The sequence below is a fragment of the Trachemys scripta genome, chromosome 9, assembly GCF_013100865.1.
Source record: "Trachemys scripta elegans isolate TJP31775 chromosome 9, CAS_Tse_1.0, whole genome shotgun sequence".
Taxonomy (NCBI): Eukaryota; Metazoa; Chordata; order Testudines; family Emydidae; genus Trachemys; species Trachemys scripta.
The window spans coordinates 48,600,977-48,618,297 of NC_048306.1; the positions used below are offsets into that span (position 1 = coordinate 48,600,977).

The 17,321-nt window shown below is 44.4% G+C and overlaps 2 protein-coding genes across 6 annotated transcripts in view; one reads left to right on the forward strand and one right to left on the reverse strand.

Annotated features, from left to right (window-relative positions):
• The window catches only part of THAP4 (THAP domain containing 4), an 87,842-nt gene extending 81,085 nt beyond the window's left edge, over window positions 1–6,757 (reverse strand). For 2 of the 3 annotated variants that reach the window (XM_034780905.1, XM_034780904.1), the window contains exon 1: window positions 6,059–6,217. In XM_034780905.1, the coding sequence (XP_034636796.1) occupies window positions 6,059–6,135 (77 nt within the window). In that variant the 5' untranslated portion in view covers window positions 6,136–6,217. Of the gene's footprint in view, window positions 1–6,058; window positions 6,218–6,680 lie in introns of those variants that run through there. The other variant, XM_034780906.1, reaches the window with a different exon arrangement.
• An 85-nt stretch (window positions 6,758–6,842) lies between these two features.
• ATG4B (autophagy related 4B cysteine peptidase) overlaps window positions 6,843–17,321 on the forward strand; it is a 32,969-nt gene continuing 22,490 nt past the window's right edge. For 2 of the 3 annotated variants that reach the window (XM_034780908.1, XM_034780909.1), the window contains exons 1-3: window positions 6,843–6,944; window positions 15,502–15,600; window positions 16,221–16,292. In XM_034780908.1, coding sequence (XP_034636799.1) covers window positions 6,935–6,944; window positions 15,502–15,600; window positions 16,221–16,292 — 181 coding nt within the window. In that variant the 5' untranslated portion in view covers window positions 6,843–6,934. The remainder of the gene's footprint in view (window positions 6,945–15,501; window positions 15,601–16,220; window positions 16,293–17,321) is intronic. The other variant, XM_034780910.1, reaches the window with a different exon arrangement.

Sequence of the window (17,321 nt, forward strand, 5' to 3'; positions counted from 1 at the left end):
ATTTCGTGCACAGGAAACATGATTACCTCAATTTCATTACAAACAAGTGTTGTATATAATTTGCTCTTGAATTGTCTTCAGTTTTTAACTACAAGAGGAAAGCAATATTTTTATCCTGGGTTTTTTGAAAGAGAAAAAGACTACTATTACAGAGCATTTCTTTAATGGAGTTTCTCTTGTATACCACCCGCAGTAATAGAATACGTCCCAGAAAGAAAGCTGTTTGTATGTAACTCATGGAACCTCTTTCCTTACTGTTCATTCTGGGTCAAGCTGCCTTATTGTTCAGCAAAGACATAAGAGGAGGGCAAGATTGTGTGCATCCCACATCACCAGCATGACGGTACATGACAACAAGACTATTACACATACTAGCCGAGACATGCAATGGGGGAAATGTGCATGTGTACAGCCCCTAACGCCAGCCTTGGGCTATAACAAGACTAAGCTGAAGTTTCCTTAGCCAGTGGAGAGCTTGGATGGAAGAAATCCAAGTGTGTGTTCCTCATCAATAGCATAAGCAGAGTTACTATGGGCAGTTTCTACACTAGAAACTTTTTCTAGAATAGCAATGTGAGAGAGGGGTGTGATTTTTTTTGTACAACATTTTTATACCAACAAAAGCCTTAATGTAGACATAATTATACCAGCAAAAAAGTGCTTTTGTCAGTATAACTTATACTAGCTCCCTGAACAAAATAAACTATACCAGTAAAAGTATTCTTGATGGTATAAGCTGCATCTTAACTAGGAGAGTTTGCCAGTGTAGTTATATCAGCAAAGTTTTTATAATGTAGATTGAACATATGTCTAGGGGGAGACCTGCAGGGAAGAAAACACATTGGAGAGTGGGAGGGGAATGCATTTTAGGTCTTGTTTATATTAACAAATGTTATTGTGTTTAATCATGATTTTTAACAACACAGTTAGCCAACATAGACAACCAGGGCTTTGTGATTAGTGCAGACAAATCATGTTCAACATGCTGTCAACTAGACTGCATGATTAACTCTCTCTCATCATATCAAACACGACTTGTCCTCGTCTATGCTGATCGCAGTCATGGTCAGCTAACTCAACTGTTTAAAATGATGAAATGCTTAAACACCATACTTTCTAATGTAGACAAGGCCAAAGGGGTAAAGAGTGAGAACATAGGGACAGTGGGGAAGGGAAGCATGCATCCCTCATTCATCAACAGCATAAGAACATAACAGTTAGGAAAATCTGCAGGGGTGGGGATATTGGGAAGTGTGTGTGTCTGGGGGAAGAAGAAAAGTAGAGTGCCGGGGAGCAAGAAGTAGGGAAGGGAGATGTGAGAGACAGAGATGCGTGTTCTGTTCCCCATATCAACAACTTTGAGCGCACAGCAGGGCTAAGCAGTTACACTGGCTGGTGGCAGACATAGGCGGCGCAATGTGTATCAGGGAATCAGGGAAGAATGTTTATGTCCCCCATCATGGCCCTAAAGGTACAGCAAGATTAAACATTTATAAGCTGTCCAGTTGGAGATTTGTCGGGGTGCAGGAAATACATGTGCTGGGGCAGGAGAGAAAGGGAAGGATAAAATATGTGCATCTGACAGGAGAGGAAGAAACATGAGAGTCCCTCATCAACCATCTAAGAATGTTGCAGGACTAAACAATTACACTGATCAGTGGGAAACCTGCAAAGAGTGGAAGGCAGGGGTAGGTGAGTACCTGGCAGTCTGAGGAGGGGGAAATGAGAAGGTGTATGTGCATCTGGGCATGGAGGATAGCTGTGACTCTCCATCTTAGGAGGATGGAGGACAGATGAAGCTCTGTGTATTTATGTTGCAGAGATAGGACAGAAGTTTGGCATGTGTCTAACTGCCTGTCTGGTTGGGGATAGACGGGGCTGGCCTTACTATGAGGCAAACTGAGGTGGCTGCCTCAGGTGCCAGACTGTGTGGGGGCCCCACTAGGACCCAGAATGTAGAAAATTATGTCTGCTGCTGTGGCATATGTATTCTCTCTGCTCTACATGCACAGAGATGGTGGAGTGCTGTGCTGGAGGGAGGAGGGCACAAGAGACATAACAGGCAGGCAGGAGAAAAGGTGAAAGGGAATAACAGAAAGCAGCAGGAGCTGCAGGGAGAGAGGAGGAGGAGCCTCTTATGTACCTCTCTAGCACATCCAGGAACCTGGACTGATTAACACCAGCTTCTCAGGGAACTTCCTGTTTCCTGCTGCTTCCCTGAACCCACTTGAGGAGAACAGACAGTCAACTGAAGTAGTAGGAGCCAGTTAGGCCCTTAAGACGTTGATATCTTCCCTCACTCAGGCCCTGCTACCAGCCTGCTTATTTGTCCCCTTCAATTGAGTGTTGAGAGCCACTATAGCTGGCACAGAACAGCAGTCATGAGTGAAAGAAGAAAACGCCCCTCTGGGGCAGCATTCAGAAAAAGAAAGCAAGCAAAGGAAGCTTTTCTATCTAAGCAGGAAGGAGCTCTCCTGAGATACATAGACACAAATGTTCACGGTGAGCCTTCCGGCCCCAGTGAGGATGTGAGTGGTGAGGAGATGCCTGATCTTCCAGTAAGTCAGAGTGCAGGTGACCTGGCAGCAGCTACTGCAGCATCCATACCTCCATCTCAAATGGATGTAACCATGCACACTCCTGAAGAAAAAGTGTAGATCAGAGAAGAGTGTGGTGGAGGCACAAGAAACAGCTGCTGCTGGGGTTAGTTCCTTAAGTCTAGATGATCCAGGACTGTGGACCCACTTGAGCAGTAGCCGGAGGGACTTCCTTATACTGCATGAGCCACAGCAAGTGAAAAACTTCATGTTCCCAAAAGACAATGAAAATAGAAGTTTCCATCCAACGCACTACTGGCGTGAAATCCCCAATAGTGACAAAGTGGAGAGGCCATGGCTTATGTACTCAAAAATCCAGAATGCTGCATACTGTTTTTGTTGCAAACTCTTCCAGTCTAATGTTCCAGCCACATTGGGTTCTACAGGAACAAAGGACTGGAAAAATCTGGCTAGAAATCTGGCATGCCATGAGAAGGCAGCAAATCACCAGAGAGCATTCCATAGGTGGAAAGAGCTTGAGATGAGACTAAGGTTAAAGGCCACCATAGATGATCAGCATCAAGAGAAGATTGCATTAGAGTCTCTTTACTGGCAAAATGTTCTGAAAAGGCTCATTGCCATTGTGAGAATGCGTGCTACCCAAAACCTAGCACCGCGTGGCACTTCAGATCAGCTGTATGTGCCAAACAATGGAAACTTCCTTAAAATTGTGGAGCTGATGGCTGAGTTTGATGCTGTACTCCAGGAGCATCAAAGAAGAGTCACCACCAAAGAAATGTACAAACACCACTACCTTGGAAAAACAATTCAAAATGAGATCATACAGTTACTGGCAACTAAAGTCAAACAGAAGATTGTGGTAGATCTGAAGTCAGCAAGATATTACTCTGTTATTCTGGACTGCACACGTGACATCAGCCATACGGAACAAATGACTTTAATGGTGCGTTTTGTAACAACAACAGAACCTAGTGAAAATGTCCCTGCAATGGTGACTGTCAGAGAGCATTTTCTAGCATTTATTGACATTGATAATACTACAGGAGCTGGTATGACAAATGTGCTTCTTAAAAGGCTGGAAGATACGGGAATTGCGATAGCTGACACGAGAGGTAAGGGCTACGATAATGATGCCAACATGAGAGGAAAGAACAGAGGACTACAGACACGGATCCGAGAGTTAAACCCTCGAGCTTTTTTTGTCCCATGCAGTTCTCATTCATTGAAATTGGTGGTCAGTGATGCAGCATCAGATTCTAGTGAGGCTGCTGAATTTTTGAATGTAATTCAAAGCATCTATGTATTTTTCGCTGCATCATCTCATCAATGGCAAATTTTGAAGCAACATCTGGGAACATCCTCTCTGACACTGAAACCACTGAGTGCCACATGATGGGAAAGTCAAGTTGAGGCGATAAAGCCTATCAAACACCAAATTGAGAAGATAAATGATGTCACAGTTGCCATTATGGAGGATAATGCTAGGACAGGAACTGTTCATGGGAGAACAGTGGCAGAGGGAAATGGAATCACCAGAAACATACATAACTTCAAATTTCTGTGTGGCTTAGTGTTGTGGCATGACATACTGTTTGAAATAAATGTTGTAAGCAAGAGACTCCAAGGTGTTGACCTTGATATCTCTAGAGCAATTGAACAACTGGACAAAGCGAAGTCATACCTACAGTCTTACCAGTCAGATGAGGGATTTCAAAACGTTCTGAAAGTTGGCAGAGGAACTTCACACTGAAGCTATTTTCTCACCCATTCAAGAATCACCAAAGACGAAGACATTTTGATTACGAGGCATGGGATAATCCCATAAGAGACCCCAAACAACAATTCAAAGTTGAATTCTTTAACCAGGTGCTAGATTGTGCAATACAGTCAGTTGAAGAATGTTTCATGCAGCTCAAGGAACACAGTAGTATATTTGGGATGTTGTATGATATTCCAAAACTCCTCACTATACCTGAAGAAGACCTACACCAGCAATGCAGGGCACTAGAGACAGTGTTGACACATGATGACATGCACGATATTGATGCGAGTGATTTGGGTGAGGAACTGAAAGCCCTTTCAAGATACATTTCTTGTATCTTGAAAGGGCTGTTCTGGAATATATGTGCACAAATAAGATGACCACCCTCTTTCCAAATACTTTTGTTGCTCTGCGCATACTTCTACCACTTTCTGTAACAGTTGCCAGTGGAGAATATAGCTTCTCCAAGCTGAAGTTAATAAAAACATATCTACCCTCCACAATGACACATGAGACGCTGGTCGGCTCTGCAACCATCTCAATAGAGCATGAGTTGGCCCAGACTGTGGACTTTCAGGAAGCAAATTTTTGCAACCAAGAAGGCACGGAAAACACCACTTTGATTATTCAAACAGATAAAAATGCCAGTGTTTACTATGCAGACAGGAAAAGTTACATTTGCTGTTCAGGCATTTGAAAGTTAAATGTTACTTAAAATTTTTGAACAAGGCATTTTAAGTTGTTAGTTCTCCTTTATTGGGGTAGGTAGCAGAGCAGTACCATGAGAGGAGTAGAACAGGAAGAAGGCAGAATTGAGACCTTTCAAAGTTTTGGCCCAAGTGAGGGGGCATGGGGGTGTCATTTGAGCTTCCTGCCTCAGGTGCCAAAAAGTTGTGGCCCGGCCCTCGGGATAGAAAAACAGGGCATGTGTCTAATGGAGGAGAAAGTTGTGAGTTTGTCTATCTGTGTGACATTGGGGGTGAACATGTGTCTGTGTGCAGGGGCCAGAAAGGAATGGAGGTAGGTACATTTGTGTCTGTCTATGACAACGGGGAGGTAGAGATGTGCATGTTCGTTGTGGGGGCTGGGGTATACCTAGGGGTAAGTGTGTCAGACAGTTGGAGATACATGTGTTCCTGTTAAGGGGTAGATGAACCTATGTGTGAGGGGGGGAGCGACAGGTGGACATCAGATGTAGCTCTGCAAGGGGACAGATTTCAGAGTAGCAGCCGTGTTAGTCTGTATCCGCAAAAAGAAGAACAGGAGTACTTGTGGCACCTTAGAGAAGGTGCCACAAGTACTCCTGCTCTTCTTTTTTCAAGGGGACAGAGAGGAGGTAGGTGAGTGTCTGTCCGCGGGTGGGACAGAGAGTGGTTCGGTGGAGTGGGGAGGTGCTTGTCAATCTGTGGAAGTAGGAAGGCACGGGAGAGGTGTGTGGTGGGGAAAAGGGAAGATAGATAGCTGCCTGTCCAGGGGCTGGGTGGGTAGATGGCTCTACCTGTGAGGGATAAGCAGGTGTGTGTCTGTCAGTCTGTGAGGGCAGGTGTGGGTAGATGTCTGTCTGGGAGATCTCTCAAGTTGGGACCAGAAGGGGGATCAGTCGGTGTCTGTCTGTACAGTCTGTCACTCAGTCAGGGGGTGGGGGAGGGGCGGGTTTGTGCCCCGCGATTCCAGCGGGAGCCGGGCTTTGACGGTCGGGGCGGGGGGTACCTGGGCCGGCTTCAGCGGCCGCTGTTACCTGTGGAAGGAGACGGCTCCTCTATGCACCTTCCCCTGCCGGTTAGAGCAATTCACCGCCGCGCAGCAGATCACCATCTCCGGCCGGTTGGCCCTTCCCCCCAGCCCCCTCACCCCTCCCAACACAGGGGCCGAGGCCAGCCGTACAACAAGATGGCGGAGCCAGGTCACCTCAGCTGCCCCCCTTCCCTGGGGAAGGGGTTTCTATACGACGGTGCCGTCATCGAAGATGGCGACCACCATATGGCCGCCGCCATTTTGGTCGATGCACCGCCGTACAGCACTATCTCCCGCGGAAGGGGACATTCTAACACCCCTCTCTGTGCCCTCACTGGAATTTTGTTTGAGGCGAGGGTTGGACTTGTGGGGAGCGGATAGGAATGGGAAACTCAAGGGGTTCAAATGAAGCTTAACTGAGGCAGCCATATTGGAAACAGGGGGCGGGGCTTTCCTGATCCGTACTACAGGATGGCGGCGCCCACGTATAAGACTTTCCTCCAGTAGTAGATAGGGGTGGGGTTGGGCATAGGGCTGAGATCCGGTAATGGCAAAGCTTTTAAATATCATTCCCTGCTCATTCCCCGACCCTAGCTTCTGCCTGGTACCACATGACTCCACCTCACCTGAACCCTTCGTTCCGTACAGTAAGATGGCGGCCCCCGTTTAGATGAGGAAGCGGTGCAGCGCAGCTGAACGCGGCAAGCTCCCCTCTTGACCTATCCCGACTGAGAAGCGCTGTGAGCCGCTCTCTGATTGGGCGCGCAAGGCTACTCGTCAGTAGCGGACAGGGTAGGTTGCGGTCTGTGTGTGTATGTGGAGGAGGCAGTAGTCGCAGCCCACCTGGCCCGGAGGCTGGTCAGGAGGTAGGAGTCGCAGGATGGATGCAGGTGAGCGGTGGCGGGACCCCTGCCAGAGCGTTGAGCCGGCCCCGCCCCGCCCCTCGGCGTGTCGGGCTGGCTGTGCCCCCGCTGCCCTGAGCACCGGTGTTCTCTCCTCCCACTGGCACGGGGGAGTAGGGCTGGTGGTGTATGTGTGGGAAGGAGGCCCTGGGATGGGATGGGGTCAATTTCCCTTGTTAGGAGGGGTTGTGGGGAAGGTCGTGTAAGGATTTATGGAGTGGGGGCTGGCGGCTGGCTGGGGATCCTCAAGGCAGGGGGTAGGGATATTAGTGGGTAGGGGCTTGGGATCTCCAAGGTAGGGGTGCAGTAGGGGATGTATAGGTGGGTCCCAAACTGTGGTCCATTGGTCATGCAGGGCTAGCTGATCTCATGGTGATGCTTTCTCACATCTTGCTGCTAACTCACATTGAAAGTTAAAAATACACTTGGTCACACACTTTACATCTCTTATATATAGGTTCTTATACCACACTCATCACTGTAGTAGCTGTAGGCCAAGCTTACTACACACATTACTAAGGCTCTTTGCATTCCTTTCTCTGCTATAAGCTGTTTTGTATTTCATCCTCCCATCCCCTTTTATTTCAGGAACTCTTTGTAACCTGACCCCTTCCCAGGTTACAAATGTCAGGGGTTCTCTGTGACCCCCATTCCAACAGAAACCCTGGTTCTTTGTGTACCCTACTTTTCTAGGACTCCCTGTTTTCTTTCTCTCTCACAACATCAATATTTTAAGCTCAGGGGAGACATGGGCAAAGCTAAAATGAGGGCTATTGTTATGCTAGAATGTGTTCATCTCTGCCATCAACCTAGTATGCTCACATGGGGAGAGATGTCCACAGGACAGTCTCCATTAAAATGTGGTCTATGTTATGAAAAAGTTTTACAGAACTTGGCATAGGAGGTACCAAGCATGATATGTGTAAGATACCCCCTCAACCATGCACACTCCCTGGGCTCCCCCTGGCAATTAGAGGAAGGGGTGTGGCTTGCATTAGGAAGGACACAAGACTTTCTCTTCAAGTGATGAGGAAAATGTAACATTAGGAGAAAGACATGAGGGATAGCATGTTATCACGTAGCACACTGACAACAAATCAGCAATGGACACTGTTATAACTTAAAAAAACTCTGTATATCCTTGATGCATTGTCTGTTTCTGACAGAGTCCTAAGGTTTGGCTTTTATATTTGGCAACACATAACATTTTATGCCAACAAAGTGCCTTGAATTGAAACAGAATGCTGTCCATCTTCCTTCCCAACCTCACGTTATGCATGGCAGTTTGGGAAAGGCTGAGTGTATGTATGGAGTGGAAAGAGTCTGCTCCTGTTAGGGGTGGTTCAGCATTTGAAATTAATTTGGTCAATCAACAGTACCGCTCCCTGGAAGCAGAATTTCTTGTTCCACAGGACACCCTCCTTTCTTCTGCAGCTTGGGGTGTGTGTGGTGTGATGCATACTATATGGAGTATACTAGTTTACAGACTTCAGAAAAGTTTCCTCCTCCTAATTTTTTTTCTAGTTTCTTTTGTAATTGGGGTAATGGAAAAGGGCACCTCACTGCTTCAGTGATGCTGGCTTGACTGCCTTGGGTATGGAAATTCACTGTAGAGCAAGAACAGTTAGCTGTATACTCTTTCTCCACTGTCCTGGTAGTATTTTGCAGGCCTTCCAGAGTGAGATGGTTAGTTGCTCTCCATGACTGTTCATTTCTTGCCTTTTCTGCTCAGAATGCCAACAAGGGAGGCAATTAAGGCCCATTACAGTAGTGTTTTTTGATATGGACAAGTATCCATTAGGAAATGGACTGAGACCAACTCTTTGCAAACAATCATCTGACCGCTATCATAGGGCGGTAATTTTGATCCCTTCTTTCCAAGGCCACATGTAAGCCACTGAACCATGGGTGAAGGACTCCATATCCAACTCTGATTAATACTCTCCTAAGATATTCAACCCCTGCTTGTTTTCCACCTTGGACCCAGAACTCCTGTGCTCCAGGGCTGCCGCCTTTATTTTTCTTCCTCAATGCTAGTATTATTATAACCAGAGTTCTGCAGCTGTGGGTATCAAACTGGCTCCCTGACCGCACAATATTTGGTTGCATTTAGCCTAATGTGCCTGTTGACTGGAAATAAGATGAATGATACAGCAAGTGAATAGTATGAGGGGCATATCTAGCAGTTTAGATGCTCTCTTATGTGATACAAGGTTTATCAAGGGAAGAAAATCAAGGGTGTGATGTACAGTAGATCCTCAGCTGAACCTCACTTATCCAAATGAGGGTTGTCTCCTACAGTTTTCCTCTGTTGCAGTGCTCAGGAACTCCGCAGCAATGGAATTTCAGGACCCTGGTGGCCCTCTTCTCCAGCAACTCTGCTTAGCCAGTTAGATTTTGGGGGGGAGGAAGCAATCTGCTTCCACTGGGGAACTAGTCAGCAGATTTTGAACTGTTTTCACTTATAGCCATGGGCCACTGAGAGGAGTTACCCTGCTGTCTACTTTCCTTCCCTGACTGTCTGAAGTACTTAGCTGTTCATTTGACATCTTTTGATTGTCAGGGCCCTTCTCTTCTCTTTTGCCTCTTAAACATGACAAGGGTTTAATTTTATTTAAGGCTTTTTGTGAGGGGCGAGTGCTTCTTCTCTTGTTAAAGTGGGGAAGCTTCAAACCTTTTCATTGGATATTTTAACTAGGCATTTTTCAGCTACTAACTTATCACTTTACTCTTGTTTCTGATATTTCCCCTTAGTTTATCTCTGTAATGTACCCCCCCATAAGAACAAAGATTATCATTTGATGCATTTGCACATATCCTGCTGCACAGTGATACTATTCCTGGCATCTATAGATTGAAACAGACTAGGATCGGGGAAGCTGTTTTTAAACAGCTGCTGGCACTGCCTGGAAAATACTACTGTGCAGAGCAAGAGGCAAGATTGCCACAGAATTAGAGCTTTCTCCCACTGGTGATTTCAGAAAAATTCCCAGAGGATATTGAAAAGCATGGGCTTCTTGTACTCTCTCACCTTACTTACATGCTTTCCAGAGAGTGCTGGTAATATAAATGTGTTTTGTAGAAATATCTTTTTATTGTTCCTGTACAACTTATTCAGATCACCTATGCTCAAGTGAGCATCAGCTGTTCCACTTTGTGCACACAAGCAAAATAATCACTTGCTGCACTCATAGGTCATGTTTCTGTTGAGTCATCAAAGCTTTGATTTCTGATTAATTTTTAGGTAGATACAAGGAAACACAAGAAGTATTACAATGACTGTTACCAGCCATGTTAACTTTAGTTCTATAAAAGGTAAAACGGTAAGACTGGCTTACGGTGGTAAGAGTGAAAGTCCTTGCATTTACTAATTTAGTGTGATGGTTGCAATTTGACATGATGCGCAAGTCAGGAAATTCAAAGCCTGGTTCCTGCAATGACTAACTCTCTACCGGTTTGTGAGCACATGTGATGATGTAATTCAGTTTTAGCGCACTGAAAAATTAATTTTTCATGTTTAAACTTTAGAAGTACAGAAGATCTCTAAGGTTTCACCCACAATGTTAACTTCATACCTTATGCACTAAAATAGTCTTTGATTATCACATAATATTTCTGAAATAGTGAAATATCATACAATTGTTTTACAACCTTACATGCATCCACGTGTAGGATCTCCTACCAGTTTATGCCAGATAAACTGACGCTAAGTCATTTATATACAAGATGCACACCGACAGATAAGGGCTCATTCACTGCACACCATACAAGACTGTAAGAGATGCCTGGTATTATGAGAGGAAACAGGTTATATAATTAGTCTTAAATGCCTGTGTAAAAGGGAGCAGTTGTAGGTTGTGTTCAGTCTTATTGGAATTAGTATTTCCTCACTTGAGTGCTGAACTGTGCAACCCTAACTATTCTCAATGTAATTTTTTAATGGCTTGTTCTAGGTCAAGTTAAAAGGGAAAAGAAATTCCATAATCAGTGATTCTTTGGGGGGGGAGGGGGGGGGAGGGGATGCTGCTGGAATGCTATGGTATGTCCTGTGCAAGATGTGCACTCACTAAGGCAAGGACTCTTGCTTTGTTCACAACATGCCTGGATTCATGAGACAAGACAGCTCTGCCTTCTTGAGTGTGTGCTTTGCATAGTTGAAAACTTTGTATTGGGCACATTTGGTCCCCTTAGCTGCATAGGCAATAAATATGCACTGAATGAAAGTGGGCTGACCTATTCAGTGTGCACCTGTTATCTGCACACATGTATCCATTGCAACTTATCTCCCTTTCTGAATGCTCGTAGATTATTGTTAAAATATACATTCAAAACTTGAGGTGCAAAACCTCATAACTGACAAATCCCAACTGACTTTCAGGTGAACATCCAAAAGACTTTTTGCCTGCCTAATTTCCACCTATTATTTCCAGCCATTTTGACTCTAAAGCTTTCAAGGACACAATTACCAAAAAAAAAAACCCCAAAACAAAAGCCGAATGGAGAAAATACACTCATGTATGTTTTCCCACTCTTCTCATACTCAAAAATAGCAGAACTCTTTTGTTCAAATGTGTCTAGATATTTGCCTTTAGGTGTAAACCAGGTCTGGAGAATTTCAGCCCAATGGGTGGAACTTTTGGAAAGTTAGGATCACCTGAAAATGGGGTTTATAGTGAAAATGCTCTGGTAACCTTAAATATACCTGGAGCACTAGCAATCCCATTATAATGTACAATGTGTCATAATTATACTCACTGGGAACCATAACTTTGACTGTTTTGCGTGTAAATTCTTGACTATGCTGTGGAATGGATATCGCGTCTCACATTTGATTACCTGCATTTTCTTTTTTAATAAGCAAGAGATGTGCTGGTGTATCTGACTGACATCTGTTGAGTGTGCAGTCTGAGGTTCCAGTTGTGCAGCTGGATCTCCATGGGTGAACCCCTGCATCTTCAGGGAGCCCAGTGGGGGTTCCACGCTGACACAGGGAACTGTGTGCACAGATCCAGTCCAGTCCAGGGGCCTTGGAGCTCTCATCCTGGGTGTGCATAGTGACTGTGTTCAAATAAAATGTTGCGTGCTCTGAGGCTTTGGATTCGCTGAGCACCATGTGTTCTGTAGTGTGCAGCTTCTTCCCATGGCAACTTTCATTGAATCAGAGCAGCAGGTCCCTCACTCACCAGTCTGATAGCTTCAAATCATGTGATCCTTGTGCCCTTGTAGAATAGAAAGTTGCAGAACATGTGAAATTTAAATTGAATGCTATTTATTGGAAATTCAAATAAATGTGGGTGTGGAAGGGATGGGGATGGCTTGCCAGAGTGCAGGTTGATTCCAGAGCAGCCCTGAGTAAGAGAGACTCTCTAGGCAAAGTTTAACTTGGCCATCTGAACCAGCTCACATGCTTAGTGTGGGGTGTTCGAGATATATGGGAAGAGATGTATATTGCTGAATGAAAGGGGGGAAAAGTGGAGAGTCATGTATTATGTAAATGCAGTCCCCGTCTTTCTAATTTACTTAAACAAGTATTTTCACTGAGCGCTTGATCCATGGCAAGTTTGAAAATCTAAAAATAAGCCCTCTGAGTAATGAACTCTAAAACTAGTCTAACGTTTATGTTAAAACATTTTTCAGACAATCTCAAGTGACCGTACAGAGTTTTGTGAAACTTAATAATAAATTCACCTTTGGGTTGCCTGTGAATTGGGGTCGGGTGGGGGAGAAACAGAGGGAGAAGGTTATTTTTGACTTGAAAATACAGGCTTAGGAAAATACCATCTGTCAGAAATAGCACCAAACACACGGGGACTTTGTGCTATCAATGCTTGTCTGTTTACACAATTATCAATCGGTTGTAGTAAGGAGAAGGTGAAAGAAGATAAACCAAAGTGTGGCCTGTTGACTGTTCGTGGTCCTTGAAAACCTGGCTTGTTACATGGGTCTGGCTCTAATCCTTTTTTCTGGCTGCTACATCATAGGAAAATCTTAATATGTAAAGAATTGCTGTGCTTGCAGGGGTACTGTAGCCCATGGGAAGAGAGAACCATTATCTTTATTAAGATGCGGTCCATACTGTGAAAAAGTTTACCTGTTCCAAAGTTCTCAATCTTCTTGCTTGTCTGGCCAATCAGGTGTTAATTTGGAATTAGTCCCCCATTTATGTAGACAGGGCCCCATTCCTTAAAGAAAACTACAGTTTAACCCAGTGATGGCAGTTTTCTGCTGATTTTGTTTTCCATTTGACACTCAGATCATGATATTCCAGGTTAGAAAGACCAGGGGGCAGAAGATCCAAGTGAGACCTTTGGGGTTTCATTGACAAAAACATCTTGTCTGTCTTGTTTTCTGAATGTAATATAGATTAACATATATGGCTAAAAGGAGGAGTAGAATCTCTTTGTGACCCTCTGTGCGCTATTATATTTTCTTAGCATAAACTGTAGAGGAGTTATTGACCACACCTGTAAAACTGGGGTAACACTTAGCAAGGCTGAGGTCTTGTCTAAACAGTGTTGTTCACAAATATCTATTGTGTTTTAAATTCATAATCTAACCTTAATCCAAACTGCCATCAGACTCCTTGTTGTTTTAATCCAAACTAACCTTCAAGTGTAGACAAGCCCTAAATGCAATGGTGATAAACCACCAATTTCTAAGATCAGGGAAAACTGAATTTGAGTATATTGAATTCTACTCATAAAATTAAAATGAAGGACAGTGAAATCAGCAGCACAGGTGGCGACTGAGAAATGGCCACTGAGGCCTTGGCTACACTGGCAATTCACAGCGCTGCACTCAGGGGCGTGAACACCCCCCCCCCCCCCCGAGCGCAGCGAGTGCAGCGCTGTAAAGCACCAGTGTAATCAGCGCTGCACGCTCGCTCGCAGCGCTGCAAGCTATTCCCCTCGGAGAGATGGAGCTCTCGCAGCGCTGGTGGCGCGACTACACTCGTGCTTCACGCAGCGCTGTGAATCCACGAGTGTAGCCAAGGCCTCAGTCACACCAGAAAGCTAAGAGGTTACACCCGCAGTTACAGAGGGAAATGGAGTGTGCTATGTGGTGTTCATGTCAGGTGTATCACTGGGTAATTTATTGAATCTTGTGTCAGCTAAAATAGTTGCTGAGACTATCTTGTCTGTACAGTAGAACTAACTAAAGCTGTTACAATTTGATGTATAGCTTGCTCAAGCTTATTCAAGAATAACATGTGCAAGTAAAAAGTGATTTGAACTGAATCTTGAGACACACTTTTATTAGGAGCATTTTCCTTGAAGCTCAGATCAACTGTTCCCAAAGCACATAGTGGAGCCCTGTTTCCACTAAAACATTGTTCAGAAGCTCCCAACAGCTTGCTTGTTCATTCCTGTGGAGAAGACCACAGCCCTGATTGGGAATGCCTTGCAATAGACTGCACTGCTGGATTGTTTTGTAATGCACAATCAGAGTTGGATACTTATGTTAGAAAAGACGGATGTTTAAGTACTGAACAAGGTCATATTTTGAAGGAAACTAGTAGAATGGATCATATACAAGCCTGCAACCTCTAGATTGGATGCCTCAGCATAGCTCCCATTGTTTCCCATGACTTATCGTGTGACATGGATAAAGAACATCGTCTCACCTTTCCCCCACCCTGCAGACTCTTTGCTTAAAAAAAAAAAAAAAAAGACCTTTGCATGTTTGATTCTAACAAAGGTGCAATTTTTAGAACCTTCAGAAGGGACTGATCGTCTTTGAGAGGGATATTTAGTACTTCTCGCCCCTCTGTGAGCTGAGGGGTGAAAACATTATCTACTATCTATGTTAATTTAATCCTAGGCTTCTCAGTGCACCACCAAAAAACATTCCCTCGGGGAAGAAGGGACTTGTTAACAAACCTGGAAATTCCAGAAGGATATTAAACCTCCTGCTTCAGGGTTTAAACCCATCTCATATTATTAGAGACCAGGTTGAGACCTATGTCGGGAAGGGGCAGATTATCCCCTTCCTCTGAAGCAGCTGATACTGGCCACTGTCAGAGACAGGATACTGGGCTAGATGGAACTTGGGTCTGATCAAGTTTGGCAATTGCTGTGTTTTGGTTCAATCCTGAGCTTTTCCTCACTGATGTAGTAATTTTTCATAGCTTGCTGATTTCATCAAAGCACTGTGGTCTAATGGGTAGAGCACAGGATTGAGACTTAGGAGAGAGACCTGTGTTCTGTTCCTGACTCTATTAATAGCCCGACTGGGTGACATTGGCAACTCATTTCCCCAATCTGTGCCTCAGTTTCCCCATTTATAAAATGGGAATGATACTTAGCACCTTTATAAAGTGCTTTGAGAGCGACTGATGAAATGCATTATATAAGAGCTAGGTGGTATTTATTATTAATGTGATCAATAGAGCTCTTACCAGAGCTCCGACCAGCTGCTCAACATGTATGCATGTTACTAGAACATTAGAATTGTGAAGTGATCCATCCTGTATTACTATATCTTACGTTATTTTAAACCAGAAAAAAACAAACCACAATGCATGTGATTTTCTGTTTCTCACCAGCTACTCTGACCTATGATACTCTCAGGTTTGAGTATGAAGACTTCCCTGAGACCAAAGAGCCTGTTTGGATACTGGGGAGAACATACAGTGTGTTCACAGGTAATTCACTTACATGCTAGTACTTAAGCAGTGCTTTTCAGGGCATGAGGGCTTTACATACATCTAACCATCCCATGTAGTGTTTTGAACTTTTATGTAATCCCAGCTTTTTCTAAGTAGCATCCTGAAGAAGTGCAGCCCCTGCTTGCTAATTTATAGGCATTCTGCTTACAGTACATGCAGTTATGTGTTCCCCTGCATGTTGTCAGGATAGCCTTTCCTGCTGCCTTCAGACACTCCTGCTGCATTTTTGGAGAAAATTGTCGTCTTTTTTTTTTTTTTTTTTTTTGCGCTACAGGGGTTGTAGAACACCCTCTCCTTCCACTTTCCTGGCTGGAGATACAGGGTTGTGATGCTTAAAGCTAGGAAAGACTAACACTGGAAAGGAGAGACTGAAGTAGTAAAGACTGTTTTCCCCAAACATGGCCCAGTTTTTTCTTCCCAGGCCTCTCCTGCCCTGTAGGCTGGATCTTTGACTGGTCCATCCTTCATGCAGTAGTCCCCTGCTCCTGTCAAGCCAGGCACTTTCATCAGTGAAAGTTATTAAGTGATGGGGATTTAGGTAGGGTTGATGCCTTTCTCAGGGATGTCACGTGTGTTTATTTCTGAAAATTCTTCAGAGAAAGAGGAGATCCTGTTGGATGTGACATCTCGGCTTTGGTTCACATACAGAAAGAACTTTCCTGCCATTGGTAAGTAGCACAGATACAGTTAATAAAATAACTATACTGTAAAGGAGTCTGGCTTGTCTCTTAGGGCCTGACCCAATGGGAGCATTTCCATTGACCTCACTAGGCTTTGGATCTGGAATGTGTACAGGGTGCCATCTCATGAGAAATAAGCATCTGAAGTGCAGTGGAGTAGCAGTAAAGTACTGGTATGCTTTCAGAAAACACCGTTTTAAAGAGACCTGAACTGTGAACAACAACCAAATGCAGTGCTAAGGTAACTTCCCAAGGTGTGAGGAGAGCACCTGTTAAAGCCACTGCATTTAGCACCTATCCCTGGCCTCTTATTAACATTTGGTTACATCTTGGGCAGTGATGGATGTGGAGGAAGTGTACTACTTTGCTGTAAGAGGGAAGTGAAAGGTCCAGAGGTTAGGGTGCTAGCTTGGGACTCTGGAGATACAGGTTCAATTCCTTGCTCTTCCACAGACTCCCTGTATTTCCTTGGCCACCTCAGCCGCTCTCTGCCTCAGTTCCCTACCTGTACAAAGTTGAGAATAGCACTGCTCTGCCTCACCAGGATGTTGTGAGGATAATTCCATTAATGACTGAGGTGCTCAGATACTCCATTAACAGGGGCCAGATAAACATCACAGAGAAGAGGTGCAGAAGAGCACAAACTGGAGACTAGCCCCTTTTTTTAGAGAGGAAGGATGTTGCCTCTCATTTCTCCTATCTGGAAAACTTTATACTCCCAGGCATCTTTAGCTGTGATGTGCATTCTGAAAGCTGCCTGCTGTTGTGAATTATGCTGTGCTTTTTTTCTTGGTGGGTTTTTCTTTCCCAATAGTTCTGAGTATCCCCGAATCTTCTTTGTCCATAAATTTCCTTTTGGTCTCATACTCTTGACCAAGTAGGACTGAATAGGACTCCTTGAAAATGTAGTAATATTTTTCTAAATTAATTTTTTCAAGTAAGGCAGGCTTTTATTAGGGCATGAAGGGAATATCTGAAACTAGAACAACTATGCTAGAAAAACTACAAAAAGAACTG